Here is a 25419-nt window from a genome sequence, read left to right on the forward strand (position 1 = left end):
TTCGTTTCAGGTTTCCCAAGCGGACACAGAGTATGTTTCTAGACCACTCTGATTTCAGAGAGGCAATCCAGAATCACCATGCTTGTCCAGATAAGCGTTTTTCTAAGCGCCTTAAGGATACACGTTATCCTTTCCCCCCGGACGTGGTTAAAGGTTGGACTCAATGTCCCAAAGTGGATCCTCCAATCTCCAGACTGGCGGCTAGATCCATACTTGCAGTGGAAGATGGGGCCTCGCTCAAAGATGCCACTGACAGGCAGATGGAGCTCTGGTTGAAATCCATCTATGAAGCTATCGGAGCTTCTTTTGCCCCAGCATTCGCAGCCGTATGGGCGCTGCAAGCTATCTCAGCAGGTCAAGCGCAAATTGAAGCAGCCACTTGCACGGCCGCGCCACAAGTGGCATCCATTACCACCCAGACCTCGGCAATTGCGTCTTACGCTATTAATGCTGTCCTGGACTCTGTGAGCCGTACGGCGGTGGCGACCGCCAATTCGGTGGTACTCCGCAGGGCCTTGTGGCTACGGGAATGGAAGGCAGATTCTGCTTCCAAAAAGCGCTTAACCAGTTTGCCAATTTCTGGCGACAGGCTGTTTGGCGAGCGTCTGGATGAAATCATCAAACAATCCAAGGGAAATGATACATCCTTACCCCAGCCCAAACAGAACATTCCCCAACAGAGGAGAGGGCAGGCGAGGTTTCGGTCCTTTCGGGGCGCGGGCAGGTCCCAATTCTCCTCGTCCAAAAGGTCTCAGAAAGAACAAAGGAACTCTGATGCATGGCGGTCTAAGTCACGTCCTAAAAAGAACATTGGAGGCACCGCTAACAAGGCGGCTTCCTCATGACTTTCGACCTCCTCTAGTAGCATCCTCGGTCGGTGGCAGGCTCTCCCGCTTTTGCGACGCTTGGCTGCCACAAATAAAAGACCGCTGGGTGAGAGACATTCTGTCTCACGGTTACAAGATAGAGTTCATCTCTCGTCCCCCGACTCGATTCTTCAGGTCTTCTCCGCCTCCCGAGAGAGCCGAGGCTCTTCTGCAGGCGCTGGGCACTCTGAAGGCAGAAGGAGTGGTGGTCCCTGTTCCTCTTCATCAACAGGGCCACGGTTTTTACTCCAACTTGTTTGTGGTCCCAAAGAAGGACGGGTCTTTCCGTCCTGTCCTAGACCTGAAACTTCTCAACAAACACGTAAAGACCAGGCGGTTCCGGATGGAATCCCTTCGCTCCGTCATCGCCTCAATGTCCCAAGGAGATTTCCTTGCATCGATCGATATCAAAGATGCTTATCTCCACGTTCCGATTGCCCCAGAGCACCAGCGCTTCTTGCGCTTCGCCATAGGAAACGAACACCTGCAGTTCGTGGCACTGCCATTCGGCCTGGCAACAGCCCCACGGGTTTTCACCAAGGTTATGGCTACTGTAGTAGCGGTCCTCCATTCTCAGGGTCACTCGGTGATCCCGTACTTGGACGATCTGTTGATCAAGGCACCCTCTCAAGAGGCATGCCAACACAGCCTCGACGCTACCCTGGAGACTCTCCAGAGTTTCGGGTGGATCATCAATTTTCCAAAGTCAAATCTGACACCGGCCCAATCGCTCACATACCTTGGCATGGAGTTTCATACCCTCTCAGCGATAGTGAAGCTTCCGCTGATCAAGCAGCGGTCACTACAGACAGGGGTACAATCTCTCCTTCAAGGCCAGTCACACCCCTTGAGGCGCCTCATGCACTTCCTGGGGAAGATGGTGGCAGCAATGGAAGCAGTCCCTTTCGCGCAGTTTCACCTGCGTCCTCTTCAATGGGACATCCTACGCAAATGGGACAGGAAGCCGACGTCCCTCGACAGGACCGTCTCCCTCTCTCAGGCGACCAAAGCTTCCCTTCGGTGGTGGCTTCTTCCCACTTCATTATCGAAGGGGAAATCCTTCCTACCCCCATCCTGGGAAGTAGTCACGACGGACGCAAGTCTGTCAGGGTGGGGAGCGGTTTTTCTCCACCACAGGACTCAGGGTACGTGGTCCCGGCAAGAGTCCTCGCTTCAGATCAATGTTCTGGAAATTCGGGCAGTGTATCTTGCCCTGAAAGCGTTCCAGCAGTGGCTGGAAGGCAAGCAGATCCGAATTCAGTCGGACAATTCCACAGCGGTGGCATACATCAACCACCAAGGCGGCACACGCAGTCGACAAGCCTTCCAGGAAGTCCGGCGGATTTTGATGTGGGTGGAAGCCACGGCCTCCACCATATCCGCAGTTCACATCCCAGGCGTGGAAAACTGGGAAGCAGATTATCTCAGTCGCCAGGGCATGGACGCAGGGGAATGGTCCCTTCACCCGGACGTGTTTCAGGAGATCTGTTGCCGCTGGGGGGTGCCGGACGTCGACCTCATGGCGTCCCGGCACAACAACAAGGTACCAACGTTCATGGCACGGTCTCAAGATCCCAGAGCTCTGGCGGCAGACGCCTTAGTTCAGGATTGGTCGCAGTTTCAGCTCCCTTATGTGTTTCCTCCGCTGGCACTGTTGCCCAGAGTGTTACGCAAGATCAGGGCCGACTGCCGCCGCGCCATCCTCGTCGCTCCAGACTGGCCGAGGAGGTCGTGGTACCCGGATCTGTGGCATCTCACGGTCGGCCAACCGTGGGCACTACCAGACCGACCAGACTTGCTGTCTCAAGGGCCGTTTTTCCATCTGAATTCTGCGGCCCTCAACCTGACTGTGTGGCCATTGAGTCCTGGATCCTAGCGTCTTCAGGGTTATCTCAAGAAGTCATTGCCACTATGAGACAGGCTAGGAAACCAACGTCCGCCAAGATTTATCACAGGACGTGGAAAATTTTCCTGTCGTGGTGCTCTGCTCAGGGTTTTTCTCCCTGGCCATTTGCATTACCTACTTTTCTGTCCTTCCTTCAATCTGGACTGGAAAAGGGTTTGTCGCTCGGTTCCCTTAAGGGACAAGTTTCAGCGCTCTCTGTGTTTTTCCAGAAGCGCCTAGCTAGACTTCCACAGGTACGCACGTTCCTGCAGGGAGTTTGTCACATCGTTCCACCTTACAAGCGGCCGTTAGAACCCTGGGATCTAAACAGGGTGCTGATGGTTCTTCAGAAACCACCATTCGAGCCAATGAGAGATATCTCCCTCTCACGACTTTCGCAGAAAGTGGTTTTTCTAGTAGCAGTCACTTCTCTTCGGAGAGTGTCTGAGCTAGCAGCGTTGTCGTGCAAAGCCCCTTTTCTGGTTTTTCACCAGGACAAGGTGGTTCTACGTCCGGTTCTGGAATTTCTCCCTAAGGTGGTATCCCCCTTTCATCTCAATCAGGATATTTCCTTACCCTCTTTTTATCCTCATCCAGTTCACCAATGTGAAAAGGATTTGCACTTGTTAGATCTGGTGAGAGCACTCAGACTCTACATTTCTCGTACGGCGCCCCTGCGCCGCTCGGATGCACTCTTTGTCCTTGTCGCTGGCCAGCGTAAAGGGTCACAGGCTTCCAAATCAACCCTGGCTCGGTGGATCAAGGAGCCAATTATCGAAGCTTACCGTTCGGCTGGGCTTCCGGTTCCCTCAGGGCTGAAGGCCCATTCTACCAGAGCCGTGGGAGCGTCCTGGGCTTTGAGGCACCAGGCTACGGCTCAACAGGTGTGTCAGGCGGCTACCTGGTCGAGCCTGCACACTTTCACGAAGCACTATCAGGTGCATACCTATGCTGCGGCGGATGCCAGCCTAGGTAGACGAGTCCTTCAGGCGGCGGTTGCCCACCTGTAGGAAAGGGCGGTTTTACGGCTCTCTTACGAGGTATTATTTTACCCACCCAGGGACTGCTTTTGGACGTCCCAATTGTCTGGGTCTCCCAATAGAGCGAAAAAGAAGAAGGGAATTTTGTTTACTTACCGTAAATTCCTTTTCTTCTAGCTCTAATTGGGAGACCCAGCACCCGCCCCTGTTTTTTTGTGTACACATGTTGTTCATGTTGAATGGTTTCAGTTCTCCGAGTTTCCTTCGGATTGAAGTTACTTTAAACCAGTTTATAATTATTTTTCCTCCTTCTTGCTTTTGCACCAAAACTGAGGAGCCCGTGGGAGCACGGGGGGTGTATAGGCAGAAGGGGAGGGGCCTAACACTTTTAAGTGTAGTACTTTGTGCGGCCTCCGGAGGCATAGCCTATACACCCAATTGTCTGGGTCTCCCAATTAGAGCTAGAAGAAAAGGAATTTACGGTAAGTAAACAAAATTCCCTTCTTTTATACTACCCAAGTGCTGGATCCAGGTCAATCCCGACCTGGCCCAGCATCCGGGTACTTTTGAACCCTTGCTGGTCTTGACATCACAGAAAAAAAACGCTCTAAAAACGCCAAAAAACTGCACCAAAAGCGCAGATGGCTCCCAGGAAACATCCTGAAACAAGATCAGGTTTTGGTCAGGAAAAAAACGCTGCAAAAATGTCCTGTGTGAACATAGCCTAAGAGATACAAGAAGATGTCTGTATGGGGCACTAAGGAGCCAATCAACGGAACTGGGAATACACTGCCTTTCTGGTGGAAGGCTGTTAATACCACCAAACGTGGAAGACTCTCTCAGTGAGAAAAAGAGGCCAATTTTAAAGCTAAACAAAATTGTAGGTGTCTAATGGATTCCAACAGAGGGAAATTCTGAGGAACTTTGTGTGACTGCAGGATCGGAACATGACACTTAACATCCTAAGTCTAAATTTGTCATTAAATTACCCTTCTGAAGAATGGAGATTACTAACCTGATCAGGTAAATCTTTCTAAAGGAAAGTAATGTTCTCCAGGGAAGATTTGAGAATAAATTCCTGCAGGACATCTGTAATAACCAGATTGTTGCCTCAAATTAAAATGTGAGTTTGGGGGCATATAGGTGTGTTCCAAAGAATTACCTTTTGCAGTAGTTGATATGACCCAGGTGTCTGAGCTTTTCCAGAGAGAGGGAGAGCTCTAGACTGGCTTCTAAACGTGGAAGACTTTTGGTGACTTTTGGCACTGGGAAATTGCTTCTTCTTTGAAGGATGTGGAAGCAGAATTTTTAGCTTTGTTGACCCTTGATCTATTTCTAAAAGAGGAAAGTCTTCTTCTATTATGGCAAGCTCTGATTGTTCTTGTATAAAAATTGACCTACCGTTAGAAGATTGAGAAATAGATGTACACTTAACATCACTCAAGAAATCTAACATCTTTTCTAAGGGGTGCTTCACACACAGCGAGCTCACTGCCGAGATCGCTGCTGAGTCACACTTTTTGTGACGCAGCAGTGACCTCATTAGCGATCTCGCTGTGTGTGACAATGAGCAGCGATCTGGCCCCTGCTGCGAGATCGCTGCTCGTTACACACAGCCCTGGTTCGTTTTCTTCAAAGGCGCTCTCCCACTGTGACAGACAGATCGCTGTGTGTGACAGCGAGAGAGCGACAAATGAAGCGAGCAGGGAGCAGGAGCCGGCGTCTGACAGCTGAGGTAAGCTTGTAACCAAGATAAACATCGGGTAACCAAGGTGGTTACCCGATATTTACCTTAGTTACCAGCCTCTGCAGCTCTCACGCTGCCTGTGCTGCCGGCTCCGGCTCTCTGCACATGTAGCTGCTGTACACATCGGGTTAATTAACCCGATGTGTGCAGCAGCTAGGAGAGCAAGGAGCCAGCGCTAAGCAGTGTGCGCGGCTCCCTGCTCTCTGCACATGTAGCTGCATTACACATCGGGTTAATTAACCCGATGTGTACTGTAGCTAGGAGAGCAAGGAGCCAGCGCTCAGTGTGCGCGGCTCCCTGCTCCCTGCACACACAGCTAAGCGGTGTGCGCTGGTAACTAATGTAAACATCGGGTAACCATACCCGATGTTTACCTTAGTTACCAGTCTCCGCAGCTTCCAGACGGCGGCTCCGTGCAAGTGCAGCGTCGCTTGCACGTCGCTGCTGGCTGGGGGCTGTTCACTGGTCGCTGGTGAGATCTGCCTGTTTGACAGCTCACCAGCGACCCATGTAGCGATGCAGCAGCGATCCTGACCAGGTCAGATCGCTGGTCGGATCGCTGCTGCATCGCTAAGTGTGAAGGTACCCTAATTGAGGTCTTCAAGGTCAGATCTCCTGCCCAGTCCTTCAGCCACAGAGCTCTGCTTGCAGATGTAGAAAGCACCAGGATTTTAGAGCTGAGGTGCTGCACATCCAAAGGAAAGCCCACTAGAAACTGAAGCCAGTTTCAGATAGGGAATTTAATCCAAAATTTCCTGTCTTGAGACTTCATTATGCAAATCCTTAGTCAAGTGGCTTTATCAAAAGAAGCTGCAGGCATATAACATCTGAGCAGAAGACATTTGGGTTATCTTTCCATTGGGTCTTTTCCCAAGCATGAGTCATGAGAATGGAATAATGATTTTTTTTTATATCCTTGTGGCAGCCATATCCTCCTTAGCTGGTGATTCCCAGTCTAAAAGTGGATCCAATCTGTAAATAATTCTGAACCTCTGACTTATGTCTGCCTTCCTCATTGGTTTAGACAGATCTAATTCAAAGACTTCTTTAAGGAAAGGATGATCTGGAAAGAATTTGCCAAACTTCTTAGGGATATAAAAAAAAATTGCTGATTCTTGGCTTAGTTACTATTATAATCATCATACTCGACTCTTTCACTACTTTGGAAAGGGAGATAAATTTGTCTTTATTAAACAAATATAAGTTTAAGGACCCCTGAATCAGAATTAGAGTCCAAAAGAAATTTCCTGTCAGAAAGAGAAAGCTAATGCAGCATCCTATTGAACTGAACAAAGAAATAATTTTCATAATCAGCAATTTTATAGTTAGTTGTCTTACTTTGACTTCAAGAAAAGTCTCTGAGAGTTGCCTTTTAATTCATTCCAAGAACGTTCTTGCTTCTATTTGGACTGCAGGAGGGCCACAGTAGTGCATCAGGGATCCGATCATCTGGTAACAGTTGTTCACACTGAGAACACATTGTACGTCTAAATTTCCTAGATCTCCTGCCACCTTGCTTCTGCAAAGAAAACATCTTTAGTGTCGGTGTGTGGTACAGCCTGGCTGCCAGAACGCTGCGCACATACAGTTAACCTACAGTTAAGTCCATAAAAATGTGGACAGTGACACAAGTTTTGCATTTTAGCTGTTTACCAAAACATATTCAAGATACAGATATATAATTAATATGGGCTTAAAGGGCAGTCTCTGAGATTTACTTTGAGGGTTTTCACATCCTAATTGGAGTAAGTGTTTAAGAATTACAGCTCCTTAATATGTAGCTGCCTCTTTTTCAAGGGACCAAAAGTAATTGGACGATTATCTCAACAGCTCTTTACTGGTCCGCATGGGCTATTCCGTTATCAACCCATCATCAATTAAGCAGGAAAAAGGTTGGGAGCTGATTCTAGGTGTGACATTTTCATGTGCAAGCTGTTACTGTTAACCCACAACATGCGGTAAAAGGAGCTCTCAATGGAAAAGAAAATCTTTTAGACAATCTTACAATCTTTAGACAAAAAAAAAAAGAAAGACATCCATCAGAGCGATAGCAGAAATCTTAGGAGTGGCCAAATCAACAGATTGGTACATTCTTCAAAATGATGATCTTAGTAACTCAAAAAAGCCTGGGCGTCCACAGAAGACAACAGTGGTGGTTGATCACAGAAATCCTCCAATGATGATGAAATTCACAACATCCATCCAAGTGAAGAACACACTCCCAGAAGTAGGTGTTTCAGTTTCTTAGTCTACCATACAGTTATGATTTCATTGGAGCAAGTACAGAGGGTTCACAACAAGGTGCAAATGATTGATCAGCCTTGAAAAAAAAAACTAAAGGACATATTAGACAAAAAAAAAAATCTAAAGAAGCTAGCCCAGTTCTGGAAATTCTTTTTTTGGACAGATGAAACTAAGATCAATCTGTACCAGAATGATATATGAATAAAGTACGGAGGAGGCTTGGAACAGCTCATGATCCAAAACACACCACATCCTCTGTAAAACATGGTGGAGGCAGTGGTATGGTTGAGCATGCATGGCTTCCAATGGCACTAGGTAACTAGTGTTTATTGAAGATGTGACTGAAGACAGAAGCAGCCAGATGAATTCTGAAGTGTACAGGGTGATACTTTCTGCTTAAATTCAACCAAATGCAGCAAGGTTGATTGGATTTCGCTTCACAGTACACATGGACAACAACCCAAAACATACTGCAAAAGCAACCCAGGAGTTTCTAAGGCAAAGAAGTTGAATATTCTGCAATGGTCAATCACCAAATCTCAATCCCTTCGAGCATGCATTTCATATAATTAAGACAAAACTTAAAGGTAATCTGTCACTAGGATTTTAACACCTAATCTGGGAGCAGCATAATTCTAGCCATGTTTCACTTAAGGTACCATCACACTAAGCAACATCGCTAGCAACATCGCTGCTGATGCACAACTTGCTATCGATGTTGCTTAGTGTGACATCCAGAAACAACCTGGCCCCTGCTGTGAGGTCGTTTGTTGTTGCTGAATGTCCTGGGCCATTTTTTAGTTGTTGCTCCCCCGCTGTGAAGCGCACATCGCTGTGTGTGACAGCGACAGAGCAACAACTAAATGTGCAGGCAGCAGGAGCCGGCTTCTGCAGATGCTGGTAACCACAGTAAACATCGGGTAACCAAGAAGCCCTTCCCTTGGTTACGCGATATTTACCTTCGTTACCAGCGTCCGCCGCTCTCAGCTGTCAGTGCCGGCTCCTGTTCTGTGTACATGTAGCTGCAGTACACATCGGGTAATTAACCCCATGTGTACTGTAGCTAGGTGTGCAGGGAGCCAGCGCTAAGCAGTGTGTGCAGCTCCCTGCTCTCTGCACATGTAGCTGCAGTACACATCGGGTAATTAACCCCATGTGTACTGTGGCTAGGTGTGCAGGGAGCCAGCACTAAGCGGTGTGCGCTGGTAACCAAGGTAAATATCGGGTTGGTTACCCGATATTTACCTTAGTTACCAAGCGCAGCATGCTTCCACGTGTAGCGACACCCAGCGATCCCTGCCAGGTCAGGTTGCTGGTGGGATCGCTGGAGCGTCTCTTAGTGTGACATTTCACCAGCGACCTCCTAGCAACTTACCAGCGATCCCTATCAGGTTGTATCGTTGTTGGGATCGCTGGTAAGTTGTTTAGTGTGACTGGGCCTTTACTGGTCTGCTTAGTGTAGTCTTGATAAAATCACTGTTTAATCAGCAGTAGATTATCATTCAAGGACTGTTTGGTGTGCTGCCAGGTGTGCCGGGCGGCACGGTGGTTCAGTGGTTAGCACTGCAGCCTTGCAGCGCTGGGGTCCTGGGTTCAAATCCTACCAAGGACACCATCTGCAAGGAGTTTGTATGTTCTCCCCGAGTTTGTGTGGGTTTCCTCCGGGTACTCCGGTTTCCTCCTACACTCCAAAGACATACAGATAGGGACTCTAGATTGTCAGCCCCAATGGGGACAGTGTTGCCAATGTATGTAAAGTGCTGTGGAATTAATAGCGCTATATAAATGAATAAAATTATTATTATTATTATTATTAATTATTATTAACAGGCTAAGTAGTTTGCCAATGATAATCTACTAGGTCTGCAGCAGAGAAAACATTGAGTTTATCAAAATTACAGCAAACTGCTCAGTAAGTGACACATCACTGGAATCAGAGTATCTGCCCCTACATTATGGTGCTTTCAGATGAGGGAGCGAAAACCTGCTGACAGATTCACTTTAAGGCAGAAAGATCCACAAGCAAGAAACAACTGAAATCAGCTGCAATAAAGGCCGGCAAAGCATCACAAAGAAAGAAACCCACTGTTTGGTGACGTCCATGGCTTACAGGCTTTAGACAAACATTGCCTGCAAAGGATTCTGTATAAAGTTTTAAAAATTACCACTTTATTGATAGTAAAGTTAAAGGGAAGGTATCGCGGTTTTTTATTTTTGTATTAAAAATAGTGATTATGAAATCAAGTATTTCTAATACAAAATGAAAATCGCAGCTTATTTAGTTTTTATGTAATTCTTATTTTACTGGAGGCACTGGGGGCTGCCATGCTGGATTTGCCTTGTGTGTAGCGACAGTAACTCCTTCCTTTTATGGCAGCCCCTATGCATAGACTCTGATAGTCGGGCTCCGACCCCTTGCCATACGTTACAGTGGGCGTCTGCTGTGACGTGGACGCGCCCCCTGGGCTGTCCAGAACACAAGAGGGAGGAGTTCAGCGCCATTATAGTGGAACTCACAGCGTGTGCTGTTTGCTCCACTTTACCCCTGTCAACCGCCGGGATGTGTGAGTACGGGCCGCCTCACCTCCCCTCCCCTCCTTACTGTCTCCGATGACATCCCATCCTTCCGTTCTCCCCAGCACCTGCTCTGCCCCAGCTACTGCCGCCGCCGTTACCGTCTCCAATGACACCCCCCTCCTTCCTTTCTCCCAAGTCCCCGCTCTGCCCGCTGCTGTGTGTGTGTGTGTGTGTGTGTGTGTGTGTGTGTGCGTGTGTGTGTGTGTGCGCGCGCGCGATTGTACAGGTGTGTCCGATATCGTGAGTGTGTGTGAGTGTATGCGATCGGATGTGTGAGTGTATGCGATTGGATGTGTGAGTGTATGCGATCGGATGTGTGAGTGTATGCGATCGGATGTGTGAGTGTATGCGATCGGATGTGTGAGTGTATGCGATCGGATGTGTGAAATGTCGGCCGGACGCAGGGGAGGATGGCATGCAGCACAGCTGCCTGGAGCGCGCACTGGAGGTCACAGGGAGGAATGATGTGAAATGTGTGTGTGTGTGTGTGTGTGTGTGTGTGTGTGTGTGGCACAAGGTCCCCATCAGGGGTGATTGTGTGTGTGTGTGTGTGTGTGTGTGTGTGTGCACGCGCGCGCCACTGCATGTGAGTACCTGTGTGTGTACCGGTGATACTGTCTGCAGGGTTGTGTATCTAATCCTATCCTGTGTGATACTCCTGCTGTCCTTGGTGACACTTTAGGCATTTCTGGTCACCAGGAAAATGGCTGTGCACTGTGTCACTACATGTCATTCTCTGTTATCTGTTGTAAACACTCAGATTAGGAGGGGGGAGGTGACATCACACACAGGAGAGCAGACTCCTCCCACTTTACGGCAGGCTGTAATCTGAGCTTTTTATACAGTGGAAATTCAGTAGGATTTCAGAAGCTGCTCCCCCTAGTGTTTAACAGTGGAAAATATCAAACTTTTTTTTTTTTTTATATATTTTGCACAATTAAAAAAAAATAATATTTAAACAAAACATTTAAACATTATTACTTTACATTTTTTTCAGTTATTATTTGTTTTTTTGACGATACCTTCCCTTTAATCTGTCCAATTACTTTTGAGTCCCTGAAATGAGGAGACTTTGTGGAAAAATGAATGCAAACATTTCACAGGATAGTTTTGATATTTTTGTTCCACCCCTGTAATAAAGCCTGGAAGGCTACACTTTAGTTGTATCTCAGTTGCTTGATTTTTAAATTAAAAAAAAAAAAAGTGACATGCGGAGCCCAAATCACAAAGATTTGGTCACTACCTAAATATTTCTGGACATAACTGTCTTTTGAGGAGACAAACCAGGAAGTGTGCAATCTTCAACCCCACACCTGTGCAGTAGTGGTAACTACTCCATAGTATCTTGGCCACTGCGGCAGGATGCACAGAGCTTCCAGAGACAAAGCCGAAATAATGGATCACCTCTAAGGCTATGTGCGCACGTGTGCGCTCTGCACCGCACCGAAAATGTGCGCTTCAGAGCGCAGCTGAAAAGCTGCGTTCTGAAGCGCATGGTGCTGGCAGATTCGTGCGCTCTGCATGCTGCCTCTCCCTATAGACAGCATGCAGAACGCACGAAAGAAGTGACTTGTCACTTCTTAGAACGCAGCGATTCGGCAAGCAGCCGAATCGCTGCGTTCTAATATGCCACATGCGCACGGCTCCTGCACAATCTCCATAGATTGTGCAGGGGACGCAGGACGCATGCAGTTACGCTGCGGTGCAGAACGCAGCGTAACTGCATGTAATACGCACACGTGCGCACGTACCCTAAGGCTGCGTGCCGACTATCAGTGTTCACAGAGTTTTGGAAACCGCACGTTATTGCTGCATCCAAAACGCTTCAACATACATTACACGCACACTGTGCTTGTTTTGTCCACAGTGTAAACTAACATGCGATGAGGCTTCCCGAGCTGCAGAGGTGGGAGTGTTCTCTGCAGGGAGAACAGAGAGAGACCACAGCAGCCCAAACCATGATGGTGGGCATGGACCACTGTGGTCTCCTGCGGAGAGTACTCACAGCCCTGCAGAAAAGCACATGCTGCATTCAGGACACAGCATGTCCGGATTGTGGGCACGTAGCCTAATACACTGACAATCAAAAGGGTAACCATGTTTTGAACTTTTGACTGTCAGGCTCCATTTCTCATTATACACTACAGCTTTGAGAATGAGACTACCTTCATTCTATAGACAGTCATCTTGTCTATATCATACAAATTTGACTTGCAACTATTTAGCATATGATTAGTTATGAAGATTCTTGTCATGTCACTGCATTGTTACTGTTTTGCTCCTAAGAATCTAAATTTAAATTTGAATTATTTTGTTAGCATTTTGTAAATCCACTTTTGGCGTTCAATACTGAATCCTTCTGGACATACTCTCGATTAGATTAACGCATGTCTCTACGAAAATCTCAACCCCAGAGATAATAGCAACTGCAGTACTCTGATGTACTAGGCAGTGCTAGTAACACTTCTATTTCTTGAGTCTGTAGAATCTGACCAAGTATTTATGTTACAAAAACAGACAATTTTCAGAATTCTGTGGTTCTATTGCAATGCTTGTATGAATTCATATACTATCAACAGTAAATCTTGTTGAAATTTTCAATGTTATAGCAGCTGGAACATCAGACTTGTCAAATAATCCCATTAAAAACTAGCAACATGAAGTTGGTCATAGATCATGCTTTTTTATGCACAAAAATCAGAAACTCGTTCTTCATTCATTAATGTAAGAATGTAAGACCATCCCTGGTGCTTTTTATTTAATATAGAAATGACACAGGAAGGTTTTTTTTTTTCAGTATGAGTTACATTTATGGTGTATATAACACCAATATAACAGAAGCCTTAACATTCTAGAGGCTTTTGTTTTTTGCACTTGCATCATCATATCTGCAAAGTATAAATCATTGCCTCCTTTGCTTTTCAGGTGGATCTTGCCAATTTGTACATCAGGACCGGAGCCAAGAACATGCCCACTGTGTTTTTGCTGACAGATGTCCATGTTCCAGATGAGCGCTTTCTCGTTCTGATTAATGACTTGTTGGCATCAGGTGATTGCATCAACACGTTTCTTGAAAGATTTTTCCCATTGATAAATAGTCTCTGGTTACAATGAACTTTTAGGAAAGGTGACACTAACCGATCTCATAGGGAACTAAGCATTGTAATCATTATACTTACAGAAGTAGAAGGAAAAGAAATGTGTCCAGTACATATTTTCCATCAAGCTATGGTTCAGGCCAACTTTAAAGTGAACCTGTAACTTGACTCGTGCTGCCCAAACCACAATTGCAGTTATGTTTTTGGGCTCGATTCCACTTGTGTGTTGCACAGACGAGTGCATTCCGATACGACATCGGATTGCACTCGCAGCAGTGCAAAACTATGAGGCGGTATCCATCTGTGGTTGATGTCTCATGCCATGTCAGCATGAGAAATGAATCGCAGCATCCTGCGTTTTGCAGCGAGTCTCGGCTCACACCCCCCCATACAAGTCTATGGGTGCGCGTGAAACCTTACACTGCACTCTGATGTCATCCGAGTGCAGTGCGATGTACGCAGAGACAGGCCGGGGAGTAGATGGCAAGAAAGTCCCTCCCTCTTCTTCACAGCTGTGACCTGATCACAAGATCGCATCACAGTCGCATGATCCTTGGCTGCAGAGGGTCATTAGTATATCACTTCTGATGCTCTCGCATTGGAAGCTATGCGCAAGTGGAATCAAGGCCTTTCTCTGAAATACAACAGTATTTCATAGAAAACATAGTTTGAAGAGCCAACTGGGATCTAAAGGAATAGACGAGACTAATGCGGTGCCGCCCCTGGGTGGTTTCTCCCTGTACTGCTCAAGTTGATCGTCAGGTCTCTTCCATCTGTGTACAAAGAGAGAGACCTGTTAATCACTTGGAATAATGCAGGAAAAAGCCAACCGGGGGAGTAGACCTACTATTCTCGCCTTTTCCTAATGGTCCCGGACAACTCTTCAAACTGTTTTCTTTGAATAACCAGAGTATTTCAATAAAAAAATGTATAATGGTTTGGGCAACATTAAATGAGTGACAGGTTCACTTTTGCTACTATAGTAACTGCTAAACATCAGTTTTTCCCTAATATAATCTTATTATATAGTTTATTAGTGTATTTTTTTATTGCAACCTATCTGACCTAGATTGACTAAAATCACCTATATTGTAATGAAATTCCCTAATAAATCTGTTAGAACATTGATTCATATTTCAACATCAGTTTCAAGATTCATATGAATCATGTGGTTGTACAGCATTAAAGGGAATCTGTCACCAGGTTTTTCCTCCCCCATCTGAGAGCAGGATAATGTAGCGGCAGAGACCCTGATTCCAGCGATGTGTCACTTACTGAGCTGTTTGCCGTCATTTTGATAAAATCTGTGTTTTCTCTGCTGCAGATCTAGCAGTTATATAGAGTTCATGAATATACTGGACTACCTGCAGCATGCCAAGTAGTCCTCTAATGATAATCTACTGCTGATTAATCAGTGATGTTATCAAAACTACACTAAGCAGCCCAGTAAGTGACACATCACTGGAATCATGATCTCTGCCCCTATATCATGCTGCTCTCAGATTAGGTGGCAAAAACCTGGTGACAGATTCCCTTTAACTTTTAGTATGCTCATTTTACATAAAGGATAATCCACCTCTTATTATACCTTATATATGACATGCAGACATGTTGAATGGTGAACGGCATAATTTAGCTATATCCAAAAAGTGTGGATTATCCAAACACCTTTGCAACTGCTCAGAGATGTAATGTTCGTTCATGATTTTCCCTCAGTGGTGCTGGTGTGGCGCCCCTGACCTGGTCAGGCACCACTGAGTACTGCACCCATGCTGGGGACAGTACAATACAGGTAATCCAGAAGGCTGACAGGGGTGTGGAACACAGGCGCATAGTGATCAGGTCTCACACATGTACCCATGAGAGGACCCCTGGGGATCCCAGGAGGGGGCAAAGCCTATACCTCCACTGGAATAGTGGCAGGGGGTTAAAAGCCTCCATCTCCTCTCAAGGGGTGTGGTGGAGAGTCTGGTTGCTAGGTGGCGTAGGCAAGAACAGGAGAGGAGGAGCAGTGAGTCAGTTAGAGCAGAGAACTCCAGAGGGCTCAGTGAGGAGCAGACCTGTGGGGGCTGTTGCTGTCTAACAGCGCCCGCGCAGTGGCTACAGACGGGGGAGAACGGTCAACTAGGAGTGCTGCCTGAAAGCCAGCTTCAGCTAGCAAGTGCAACGGAGTGGGAAGTAAGGAGACTTCTAGAGAGCACCAGGCCCAACCGGGCGGCAGATCCCGAAGCGAGGATAGATTCACCTTTCCCTGCTAAACCTGCCGGTGTGGGGCTCTTACAGCCCACACCACAACAACCAAAAGCCGCAGCCACGTAACCGCAAGTAGGGCCCATAGGTCACAGGAGGCAAGAGGCTGGAGTGGCCTGGCCCGGGGAACAAGCACACGGCAAAACAAGAAGGGGAGAGAGGCTTGGAGCATCTTCCCTGGGTGACCCCCATAGGGACTCAAAGTCGGGGTCACCCCAAACCACCAAGGGCTAAGGAAGGCGAGTTTGTAGTCACCCTCATACAGTCAGCCGGAAGGATACCTGGTTCCCACCTGGTTCATCCCAGCTACGCCCGGGTTACTCACCCTGCCACCTGAAGTGAGTAAAAACCCTGAAAGACACTCTGCCTGTGTGTGGTCATTCTGCGACTTGTGGTACTACAGCTTTACAAAGGGCCCTGGGGCTTGCCTCACTCTCAGGAGGCTACTACACCCGACTGCACCCACCATCAGCCCCAGGTGCCTCCTAATCTGCAGTGGCGGTCCCCTCTGACCGCAAATCTGAGAGTGGCGTCACGATCAAAACTGAAGATTCCCTACCTGTGACCAGCACCAGCTACGTGGAGTCCCTGAAGGTATGCACTGATACAACACCTGCGGGGCTTCACATCTGGCGTCACGAACAGGATAAGGACTAGACCTGTTCAGACAGGTGACCATGTGCCTGGGCGGTCCGCTTGAAAAATTGGAAGCGCCGCCATATTGCCACCATGAAAAGCGCGCTGAAAAACAACAGCAGCCCGCGCTGGAAGAAGTTACCGCCCACGAAGAGGTGTGGCTACCCAGAGATCCCCTGCAGAGTTCTGACCTTGCCAGCTATGAGAGTGGAAGCGTCCAGAGACGGCGGAACAGAAAGGGAGCCACAAGCCTGCTGCTGGGAGAGGAGCTGCTGAAAGAGGCAGAGCAGAAACTGGACAGCTTGTTACAGGAGGCAGCGAAGAGTCCACTGCTGGGAGATCGTGCAGAAGACGGCGCAGAAGAAATGGCGTCTGACCGCAGGAACCCAGAACCAGGCTCCGCTGCCTGGTGGTACCGAGAGCTGGCCCAGTTTTGCAACCGGCTGGAGACCCGGGTCGTGGAGCAGATTCGGGAGGAACGGATGGAACTGCAGGAGATGACCGCGGCGGTTCGGGCCTATGAAGGGAGAGCTGCGCGCCGGGTGTCAGGCGGGACGGCGACGACGCAGACCCCAGTGCTACCAACAACGGGTGAGTCGAATGATGCCCCGGCCCGCGCAAGTGCCCCGACCCCTGCTGCCACGTCCGCGGTCCCTGAAGAGGCGTCCGGTGCGGCGACGCTGAAGCAGGCCGCAGCCACGCCAGGTGCGGCCCTCCAAGCCCCAGCGGCTGCAGCGATGCCCTGCTCGGCCCACCAAGACCCAGTCCCTGCAGCGATGCCCTGCCCGGCCCGCCAAGACCAGGCCGCCGCCATACAGGGCGCGGCCCGCCAAGCCCAGACTGCTGCAGCGACGTCCAGCCCAGCCTGCACAGAGCCCCCTGCAACAGCGACACTGATCCAGGCCGCCGCCATGCCAGGCGCGGCCCGCCAAGACCAGGCCGCCGCCATCCCGGGCGCGGCCCGCCAAGACCAGGCCGCCGCCATACAGGGCGCGGCCCGCCAAGACCAGGCCGCCGCCATGCCAGGCGCGGCCCGCCAAGAAAAGACTACCTCAGCATTTACCCCGGCCTGTAAGGCCAGAGCAGACACCGCTCCCCGGTCCACAGAGGTTCCTGATAGGCAGCCCACGGTGGGTGAAGACCCTGCATATTGGCAGATGAGGGCTGACCTGGAGGCCAAATTTCCACAATGGTTGGTGAGCCAGTACATACCCCCTCCGCATACCCCAAAGAGTCTCCTGCTAACTCCTGCAGCAGCTACACCAAAGAGTCCCTCACCTGGGCCGGCTGAAGAGCATCCATCCCCGGCACTGCCACAGCTGGAGTGCCAGGAAGAACTAAGGGGGAGAGGAGGCTAGGAAGCAGAAGGGTTGACTCCGACTCCAGTGTCACCAGTAGCAGTTGTGTCTTCAGAGCCGGAAATGCTGCCATACTCCCGCTGGGACGAGGAGGACCTGACCCCCTCTGCAGAAGAAGAGCTGCCTAAGAGCTTCACCTGGGAGCCCACAGGCATGGATCCAGCCCGCAAGACACGGCGCAGAAGAACACAGTTTGCTCCAGCACCACAGTCTCCTGAACAGAGAGCAGTCACCGCCAGAGACCTAAAGGAGAAGCGTTTGTTGAGAGAGTCCAAAGCCCAGGCTAGAGGACCCCTGTGTTATGGCGTAGTGGAAGATTTCAACTTGAAAAGTGGTTATGGCTTCATTGTAGCACCAGGAATAAAAGAAGGGATATTTGTAAACCGCAGAGATGTCAGCGCACACCTGCCTAGAGGACACCCTGGCAGAAATCTGAAAATGGGAGATTCGGTACAGTTTACCATGCACCAAGGTGAAAGGGGATTGTACGCACTTGATGTGGCCTTACGTACCAGCAAACCCTACAGCCATCCCATGCCACAAGAAAGACAAGAAAGACAAGAAAGACAAGAAAGACAAGAAAGACAAGATAGAGATAAAGAACCAGATGTAGAAACAGATGAAGACCAAGAACGGAAAGATAAAGATCCTACAGATGAAGAAAGAGACAAAGAGCAGGAAAGTCACAGGTGCCAGTGCCCGACGTGCCCTCGCCCTAGTGAAAAAGAGGAGTAAAAAGTAAAGTAAAGGAAAGTAAGAAGTTACTGTTTTGACCAGTTTTGACAAGTTTTGTTTGCAACGTTAAAGAAATGCGCCCACAAAAACTATTGTGAGAAATAAACTTTAAGGCTATGAACTTGCTATAGCCACAAACTCTCGCAGTGTAAATAGTTACACCAGTGGCACCACCACCAGGGCCAGCCTGTTTAGGGGCTTGGCTCGTCTGCAACCAGGGGGGCCCGTCCGTAGAAAAGGGCCTTGGCTCACCTGCGACCAGAGAGCACGCCTGTTTATGGGGCCTTGGCTCACCACCACAAAGAGGGTACCTGGTCAGCTCCAACTGTGGAGGCCGCCTCTGAATCCTGCCAGAAGAGGCTGAAGGCGCGGATCCACCAGGCCAGGTATACCCTGAAACCACCAGCCCAGGAAAGCCGCCTCTACATCCTGCCAGAAGTGGCTGAAGTCGCGGCCAACGGGAGAGGAAGATTGGAGGAAAGGTCTGGGGAAGTAGATGGCCCAGACCTGGTTGCCAACAGGACCGGTGACCTGCCTCCTGAGAGGGTTTTGGGTGGGTTAACGGACTTGTGGGTGGAGGGTGGTGATGTCTGATACCTGGTGGTTTTAAAAATGTTTTACATGTTTTAATGTTTTATGCATTTTAAAATGTTGTCTTGCAGCCCGAGGACGTGCTGGTGATAACTAAGGGGGAATGTGGCGCCCCTGACCTGGTCAGGCACCACTGAGTACTGCACCCATGCTGGGGACAGTACAATACAGGTAATCCAGAAGGCTGACAGGGGTGTGGAACACAGGCGCATAGTGATCAGGTCTCACACATGTACCCATGAGAGGACCCCTGGGGATCCCAGGAGGGGGCAAAGCCTATACCTCCACTGGAATAGTGGCAGGGGGTTAAAAGCCTCCATCTCCTCTCAAGGGGTGTGGTGGAGAGTCTGGTTGCTAGGTGGCGTAGGCAAGAACAGGAGAGGAGGAGCAGTGAGTCAGTTAGAGCAGAGAACTCCAGAGGGCTCAGTGAGGAGCAGACCTGTGGGGGCTGTTGCTGTCTAACAGCGCCCGCGCAGTGGCTACAGACGGGGGAGAACGGTCAACTAGGAGTGCTGCCTGAAAGCCAGCTTCAGCTAGCAAGTGCAACGGAGTGGGAAGTAAGGAGACTTCTAGAGAGCACCAGGCCCAACCGGGCGGCAGATCCCGAAGCGAGGATAGATTCACCTTTCCCTGCTAAACCTGCCGGTGTGGGGCTCTTACAGCCCACACCACAACAACCAAAAGCCGCAGCCACGTAACCGCAAGTAGGGCCCATAGGTCACAGGAGGCAAGAGGCTGGAGTGGCCTGGCCCGGGGAACAAGCACACGGCAAAACAAGAAGGGGAGAGAGGCTTGGAGCATCTTCCCTGGGTGACCCCCATAGGGACTCAAAGTCGGGGTCACCCCAAACCACCAAGGGCTAAGGAAGGCGAGTTTGTAGTCACCCTCATACAGTCAGCCGGAAGGATACCTGGTTCCCACCTGGTTCATCCCAGCTACGCCCGGGTTACTCACCCTGCCACCTGAAGTGAGTAAAAACCCTGAAAGACACTCTGCCTGTGTGTGGTCATTCTGCGACTTGTGGTACTACAGCTTTACAAAGGGCCCTGGGGCTTGCCTCACTCTCAGGAGGCTACTACACCCGACTGCACCCACCATCAGCCCCAGGTGCCTCCTAATCTGCAGTGGCGGTCCCCTCTGACCGCAAATCTGAGAGTGGCGTCACGATCAAAACTGAAGATTCCCTACCTGTGACCAGCACCAGCTACGTGGAGTCCCTGAAGGTATGCACTGATACAACACCTGCGGGGCTTCACACTGGTAAAGCCTCTATTTAGGGAATGGTCATTGGTAAAAGTTTGTGAATTTTACCAATGTCATCTTCTGATATGTACCAACATACAGTATGACTTTCTAGAAGTCCAGTTTTGGCTAATGTGTCCTTTAATTTACGTTGATCAAAATACTACTTTGTATTTGAGAAGATACCACATGAGCATTTTTAGACAATCAAAGTGGTTAGTAAAAAGTTTTCCTTTTAGGAGAGGTTCCTGACCTGTTTAATGAGGAAGACGTGGACGCCATTGTATCTGGTATTCGAAATGAGGTGCGAGGACTTGGATTGGAGGACTCCAAGGAAAATTGCTGGAAGTTCTTCCTGGAGAGAGTCAGGCTTCAGCTTAAAGTAAGGCTGGGATTTATATAGGTTCCTTTTTATTGTCTTGCGTATAGTATTTTCAGCTTTTGTGACAAAACAATACTATATATTTTCATTCTTTAAATTCAACCAGGTCAGGGCCAAGTGGGTCATTTTTTTCCCATTACTGACAAAGTGCATTGACAGGTTTTATCATACATGCACTTTTAACTGCTCAAAAAAAAAAAATTGCATACAGCTAAATAATTTTTGCATATCTTCATTAAATACAGGGCTTAATTTTAATGACCTTTTTTTTGCCATTTTCTGGCGTAAAATGTAAAGAACAATAGGAAATATGTTTTTGTTTTTCATTTTTTACATTTTTTTATTTTTGTAACCATAAATTACTTAAAAACATTTTAAAATATGTTCCCCTTTCAACAGAGATTATTTTATTATATTGGACATATTTTCTTTTTCAGAAGCGATTTGGATTGGCAGTTACTTTTTTTATTTTTTATTTTATTTTTTACTTTTTTACTTACTTTTTCAACTGTGCAACATAATGTAAAGGAGGCATTTTAACATAGTAATACGTTATTTTTATTGCTGATTTCCTCTGTAATTGGGGCTGGTATTTTACTCCAGTTACAGGGGAAAGTCAGCCTCCTGGCTACATAGCAAAGCTGAGTCTTGTACAGCATTGTTTATATAGCGATTAAGAAGGCAGCGCTGGTAATAAACCATGTCTGCCTTGTCTGTAGGAAGTCGGGCTGTGTCTGACAACCAGCTTTCCAACCCTATAGCTGCACAGTCTCATGGAAGCTGCTTTCTCAGCATTGATGTTTCGGAGTGTGGACTGACCCGATATTTTAAGTACACTGCAGTGCCATTTTAAAGGTTTTGTCAAATAAACAACATTTATTAGCTTTATACCTAACCCACATCGATCATGAGCACAGCTGCCTAAAGCACTGTAAGAACTGAGCTGTTGTGAGCATGTGCGACCTCAAATTCTGTAGACCTTACATACACACTATAGCTCCATTTGCACAGGGGACTTTGGGACCCCCATTCTTGAATAAGTTGGGGGTTCCAGCAGTGATCCCCCTTGCCCCCAAGCAAAAAATAATGTGGTTAGGTGATATACAGTATTTCACTCATTAGACAAACTTATTAAATGTAACTTATGGTAAAGAAGTAAAGTTAGCATAGACTTGGATCAAACCTTAATATCCATTAATACCTTATTACAAAAATACTAAAACATTTTTGCTGTAGCGCTAAATATTTACATAGTTAATGAATCATATTTTCACAGTGTCCTATCTTGTGTGCAGGTGGCAATCTGACATTGTAGACACCATCGTACCATGATTTATGAAGGCTTGTAATTTTATCTCAAGTCAGAAAGTGTCTCTTAATCCTGTGTGGTTGATTTATCAAAACGCCTGATGTAAAGAATCAGCCTGATGAATCAATGTCTTAGAGTAACGCAGGATTAAGTGTTCAGTCTGTCAGGAGCTGCAGCAGCCGAGGTTTTATTTCTACTTGTCACTAATGTCAGTTAATAGCAGAAAATATCATGAATACGCCACGTGAGACCTTTCCTGGCTTCAAATAATTTTAGTGTTAGGGTACTTTCACACATCCGGATTTTTGCTCTGCGGCACAATACGGCGTTCTGCAGAAAAACCGCAACCGGCTTTTGTAACGCCGATTGCGGTTTTTTTTGCATTGACTTACATTAGTGCCGCATTGTGCCGCAGGGGCTTGCGTTCGGTCCGGTTTTTGCCGCATGCGGCAGATGTAGCCGATGCGGCGGCCGGATCGAACGTACCCTGCAACGTTTTTTGCTCCGGCAAAAAACACCGCATCGCGCCGCATCCGGCCGCTGCGGCGCATTTTTCAATGCATCCCTATGGAGGCCGGATGCGGCGCGATGCGGAAAAAAACGCATCCGGTCGCCGCATGCGGTATTTTCCACTGCGCATGCTCAGTAGCATGCCGCAACCGGAAAAAAACGGACCGGCCGCATGTAAAAACTTATGCAAAGTTGCATAGTTTTCACAGCCGGATTGAGCCGCAGGGCTCAAACCGGATGTGTGAAAGTAGCCTTAAGGGATGTAGATCATAATTATTGTCAGACCAATGAACATGGTAAATAAGGCTAAACAAGGCTATATGCCACAATGATATAAGGCTCGTATAGATTGCTACACGTGTGGAGAACTACAGGAAAGGTGAAAAAATAATTGATTCACAACCAGGTCTTGTCTTATGGTGAAAATAATCATATAGAAAATAAATGTGGTTTAGAGAGAGCCATAACTAGCCTACTTTTTTCCTTTAAATCTGTGCAGTTAAAATAAGTATTACCACCTATTTCTGACCTCAGACAATATTTCATAAAGATAGCAAAAATACATTTATGATATGCATAGATTTGTATTAATGGCATAAATGCCCAAGTAGTCAAGGTTTATTAAAGGAGTTGTCCCTTAAACAACATATTGGGCGGCGGTTCAAATCCCACCAAGGACACCATCTGCAAGGAGTTTGTCTGTTCTCCCCGTGTTTGCGTGGGTTTCCTCTGGGTTCTCTGGTTTCCTCCCACACGTCAAAGACATACAGATAGGGACTTTAGATTGTGAGCCCCAATGGGAACAGTGTTCCTGATGTATGTAAAAGCACTGCGGAATATGTTAGCGCTATATAAAAATAAAGATTTGATTTGATATTGCACCTACTCACAGGTTAAGGGATAAAGGGTTTAATTGCTAGGTCCTCCATCAATCATGAAAAAAGGAATTCCAAAGTCCGCTGTATGAATGAAGCAGTATTGAGCATGTATGACCAAAATTCCATTCACTGTCTGTAGGATTGGGGTTCCCGCATGTTCACTACCACTTTATTCACATGGGAGACATAGGGACGCCATTTCTCGGTATCTATTGATATTTTTTCTATCGAGAAAAAATACATATAATTTTTATTTAAATAATACATGGCTAGTCGCAAAGGCCCCGATTCATCAAAGTTACGCCCCAGAATTCTGTTGAATAGGTGGAGCTGATTCAGGACTGGAGCACAGCAGGGGCTGCACGCCACAGCTCCAGATTCATGAAGAGGTTTGCCCATCTTAACCTCATAACGACGGCCGTACGACTTTAGACGTCGGAAAACCAGGGTACTTATTCTGTTCCGACGCTTTTAGACGTCAGTCCGAAAAAGGGCTGTAGCGCCCCCCCAGCGATGGAAAATCTCTGGGATTTCAGCTACAGGGGGTAGCTGAGACCCTGGAGATCATGATTCAGGCCGGTTTTTCCGGTCCCCAGTCACGTGATCACCGGTATACACTGTATACCAATGATCACGTTACAGTAAATGACAGCGCCGGTAAACAATGATTTATCTCCCACCAGTCATCATCAAATAAATCTCCCCTCCGGTCCCCTGGTGTCACCGATGTGCCCCCCCGACCCCTAACCCGCTCCCGAACATCCAAGATGGCGGCGCGCACACTAACGCACCGCCCACATTCACCCCTCTGCTCTGATTTCTGTGGCATGTGCCATGACACATGTGACAGAAAACTCCTCCCCGGGTCCAGCTAAGCCACCCCCCATACCCCTCGGTGTTTTCCGGTGTTCCCCCGGTGTCGTTACCTTTTTGCAGCGCTGATTCCCCGCAGCCCCCTCCTCCTTCACAGCAGACGCTGGTCGCATGCGCAGAGCGCGGCTGTAAGCTGAGCTCAGCTTCCTGTGTTCCCTGAGAATGGCTGTGGAGCTGCGCTGGCTGCACGCACTCTGCTGCTGTGACCCGGGGAGGGTAGGTGCAGATTCTTTGCACCCACATTCCTCACATGTAGGGTCTGCACCCCTAGAAAATGGGGGACACATTTCCTAAGCGTGCCCCCCCATATTCTAGAAGGTCCAAAGTCGTCGTGGGACTTCCAAAACGGATTACTGCGCACCGGATTTTTTTTTTTTTTTTTAACAATAAATTGGTGAAAGAGGGAATGTTTTGGGGAGTGTTTTTTCAAATAAATATTTTTTTCGTTGTCTATTTTATTTTTTTATTACTGACAGATGGTCATGTCGAGTATCTGATAGATGCCATGACATCACCAACTGCTGGGCTTGATGTCAGGTGACATTACACATCTGGTATCAACTCCATTTATTACCCTGTTTGCCACCGCACCAGGGCACGGGATGAGCAGGGACGAAGCACCAGGATTGGCATATCTAATGGATGCATCACTTCTGGGGTGGGTGCGGCCTGCTATTTTTAGGCTGGGAAGGGCCAATAACTATGGACTTTCCCACCCTGAGAATACCAGACCACAGCTGTCCGCTTTACTTTGGCTGGTGAACCAATTTGGGAGGGACCCCATTTTTTTTTTAATTATTTATTTATAAAAAAAGAGTCGGGGGTGCCCTCCAAATTGGATCTCCAACCAAGGTAAAGCGGACAGCTGTGGTTTGCAGGCTGCAGCAGTCTGCTTTACCTTAGCTGGCTATCAAAAATGGAGGGACCCCACGTCGTTTTTTTTTTTTCTTTAATTTTTTTGGGCTCAATACATGGCTAGGCACCCTTTAGTGCCACATGAAAGTCACTAAAGGGTGCCAGCTTAGAATATGTAGGGGGGTGGGACATTATATATGTGCTTGACATCTGTCTGTCTATCTGTCTATCCATCCATCCTTCCTAGCTTTTTAGGCTGCGTGCCCGCGATTAGGGATTCAAGCGTTTTGGACGCTGTGTTTTCGCTGCGTCTAAAATGCTGCATTGTACAGTAGAAGTGCAGTGGAAGGATTTTTAGAAATCTCCTGTCCACTGTGCTTATTTTCTCCACAGCACAAACTGA

At 47.9% G+C, this 25419-nt stretch overlaps 1 protein-coding gene across 1 annotated transcript in view; it reads left to right on the forward strand.

Annotated features, from left to right (window-relative positions):
* DNAH11 (dynein axonemal heavy chain 11) overlaps positions 1 to 25419 on the forward strand; it is a 498772-nt gene that overhangs the window by 282392 nt on the left and 190961 nt on the right. Inside the window, exons 53-54 of the mRNA XM_075315388.1 lie at positions 13225 to 13348; positions 20449 to 20591. Of these exons, the coding sequence (XP_075171503.1) occupies positions 13225 to 13348; positions 20449 to 20591 (267 nt within the window). The remainder of the gene's footprint in view (positions 1 to 13224; positions 13349 to 20448; positions 20592 to 25419) is intronic.

This window comes from Anomaloglossus baeobatrachus, chromosome 6 (assembly GCF_048569485.1).
Source record: "Anomaloglossus baeobatrachus isolate aAnoBae1 chromosome 6, aAnoBae1.hap1, whole genome shotgun sequence".
Taxonomy (NCBI): Eukaryota; Metazoa; Chordata; class Amphibia; order Anura; family Aromobatidae; genus Anomaloglossus; species Anomaloglossus baeobatrachus.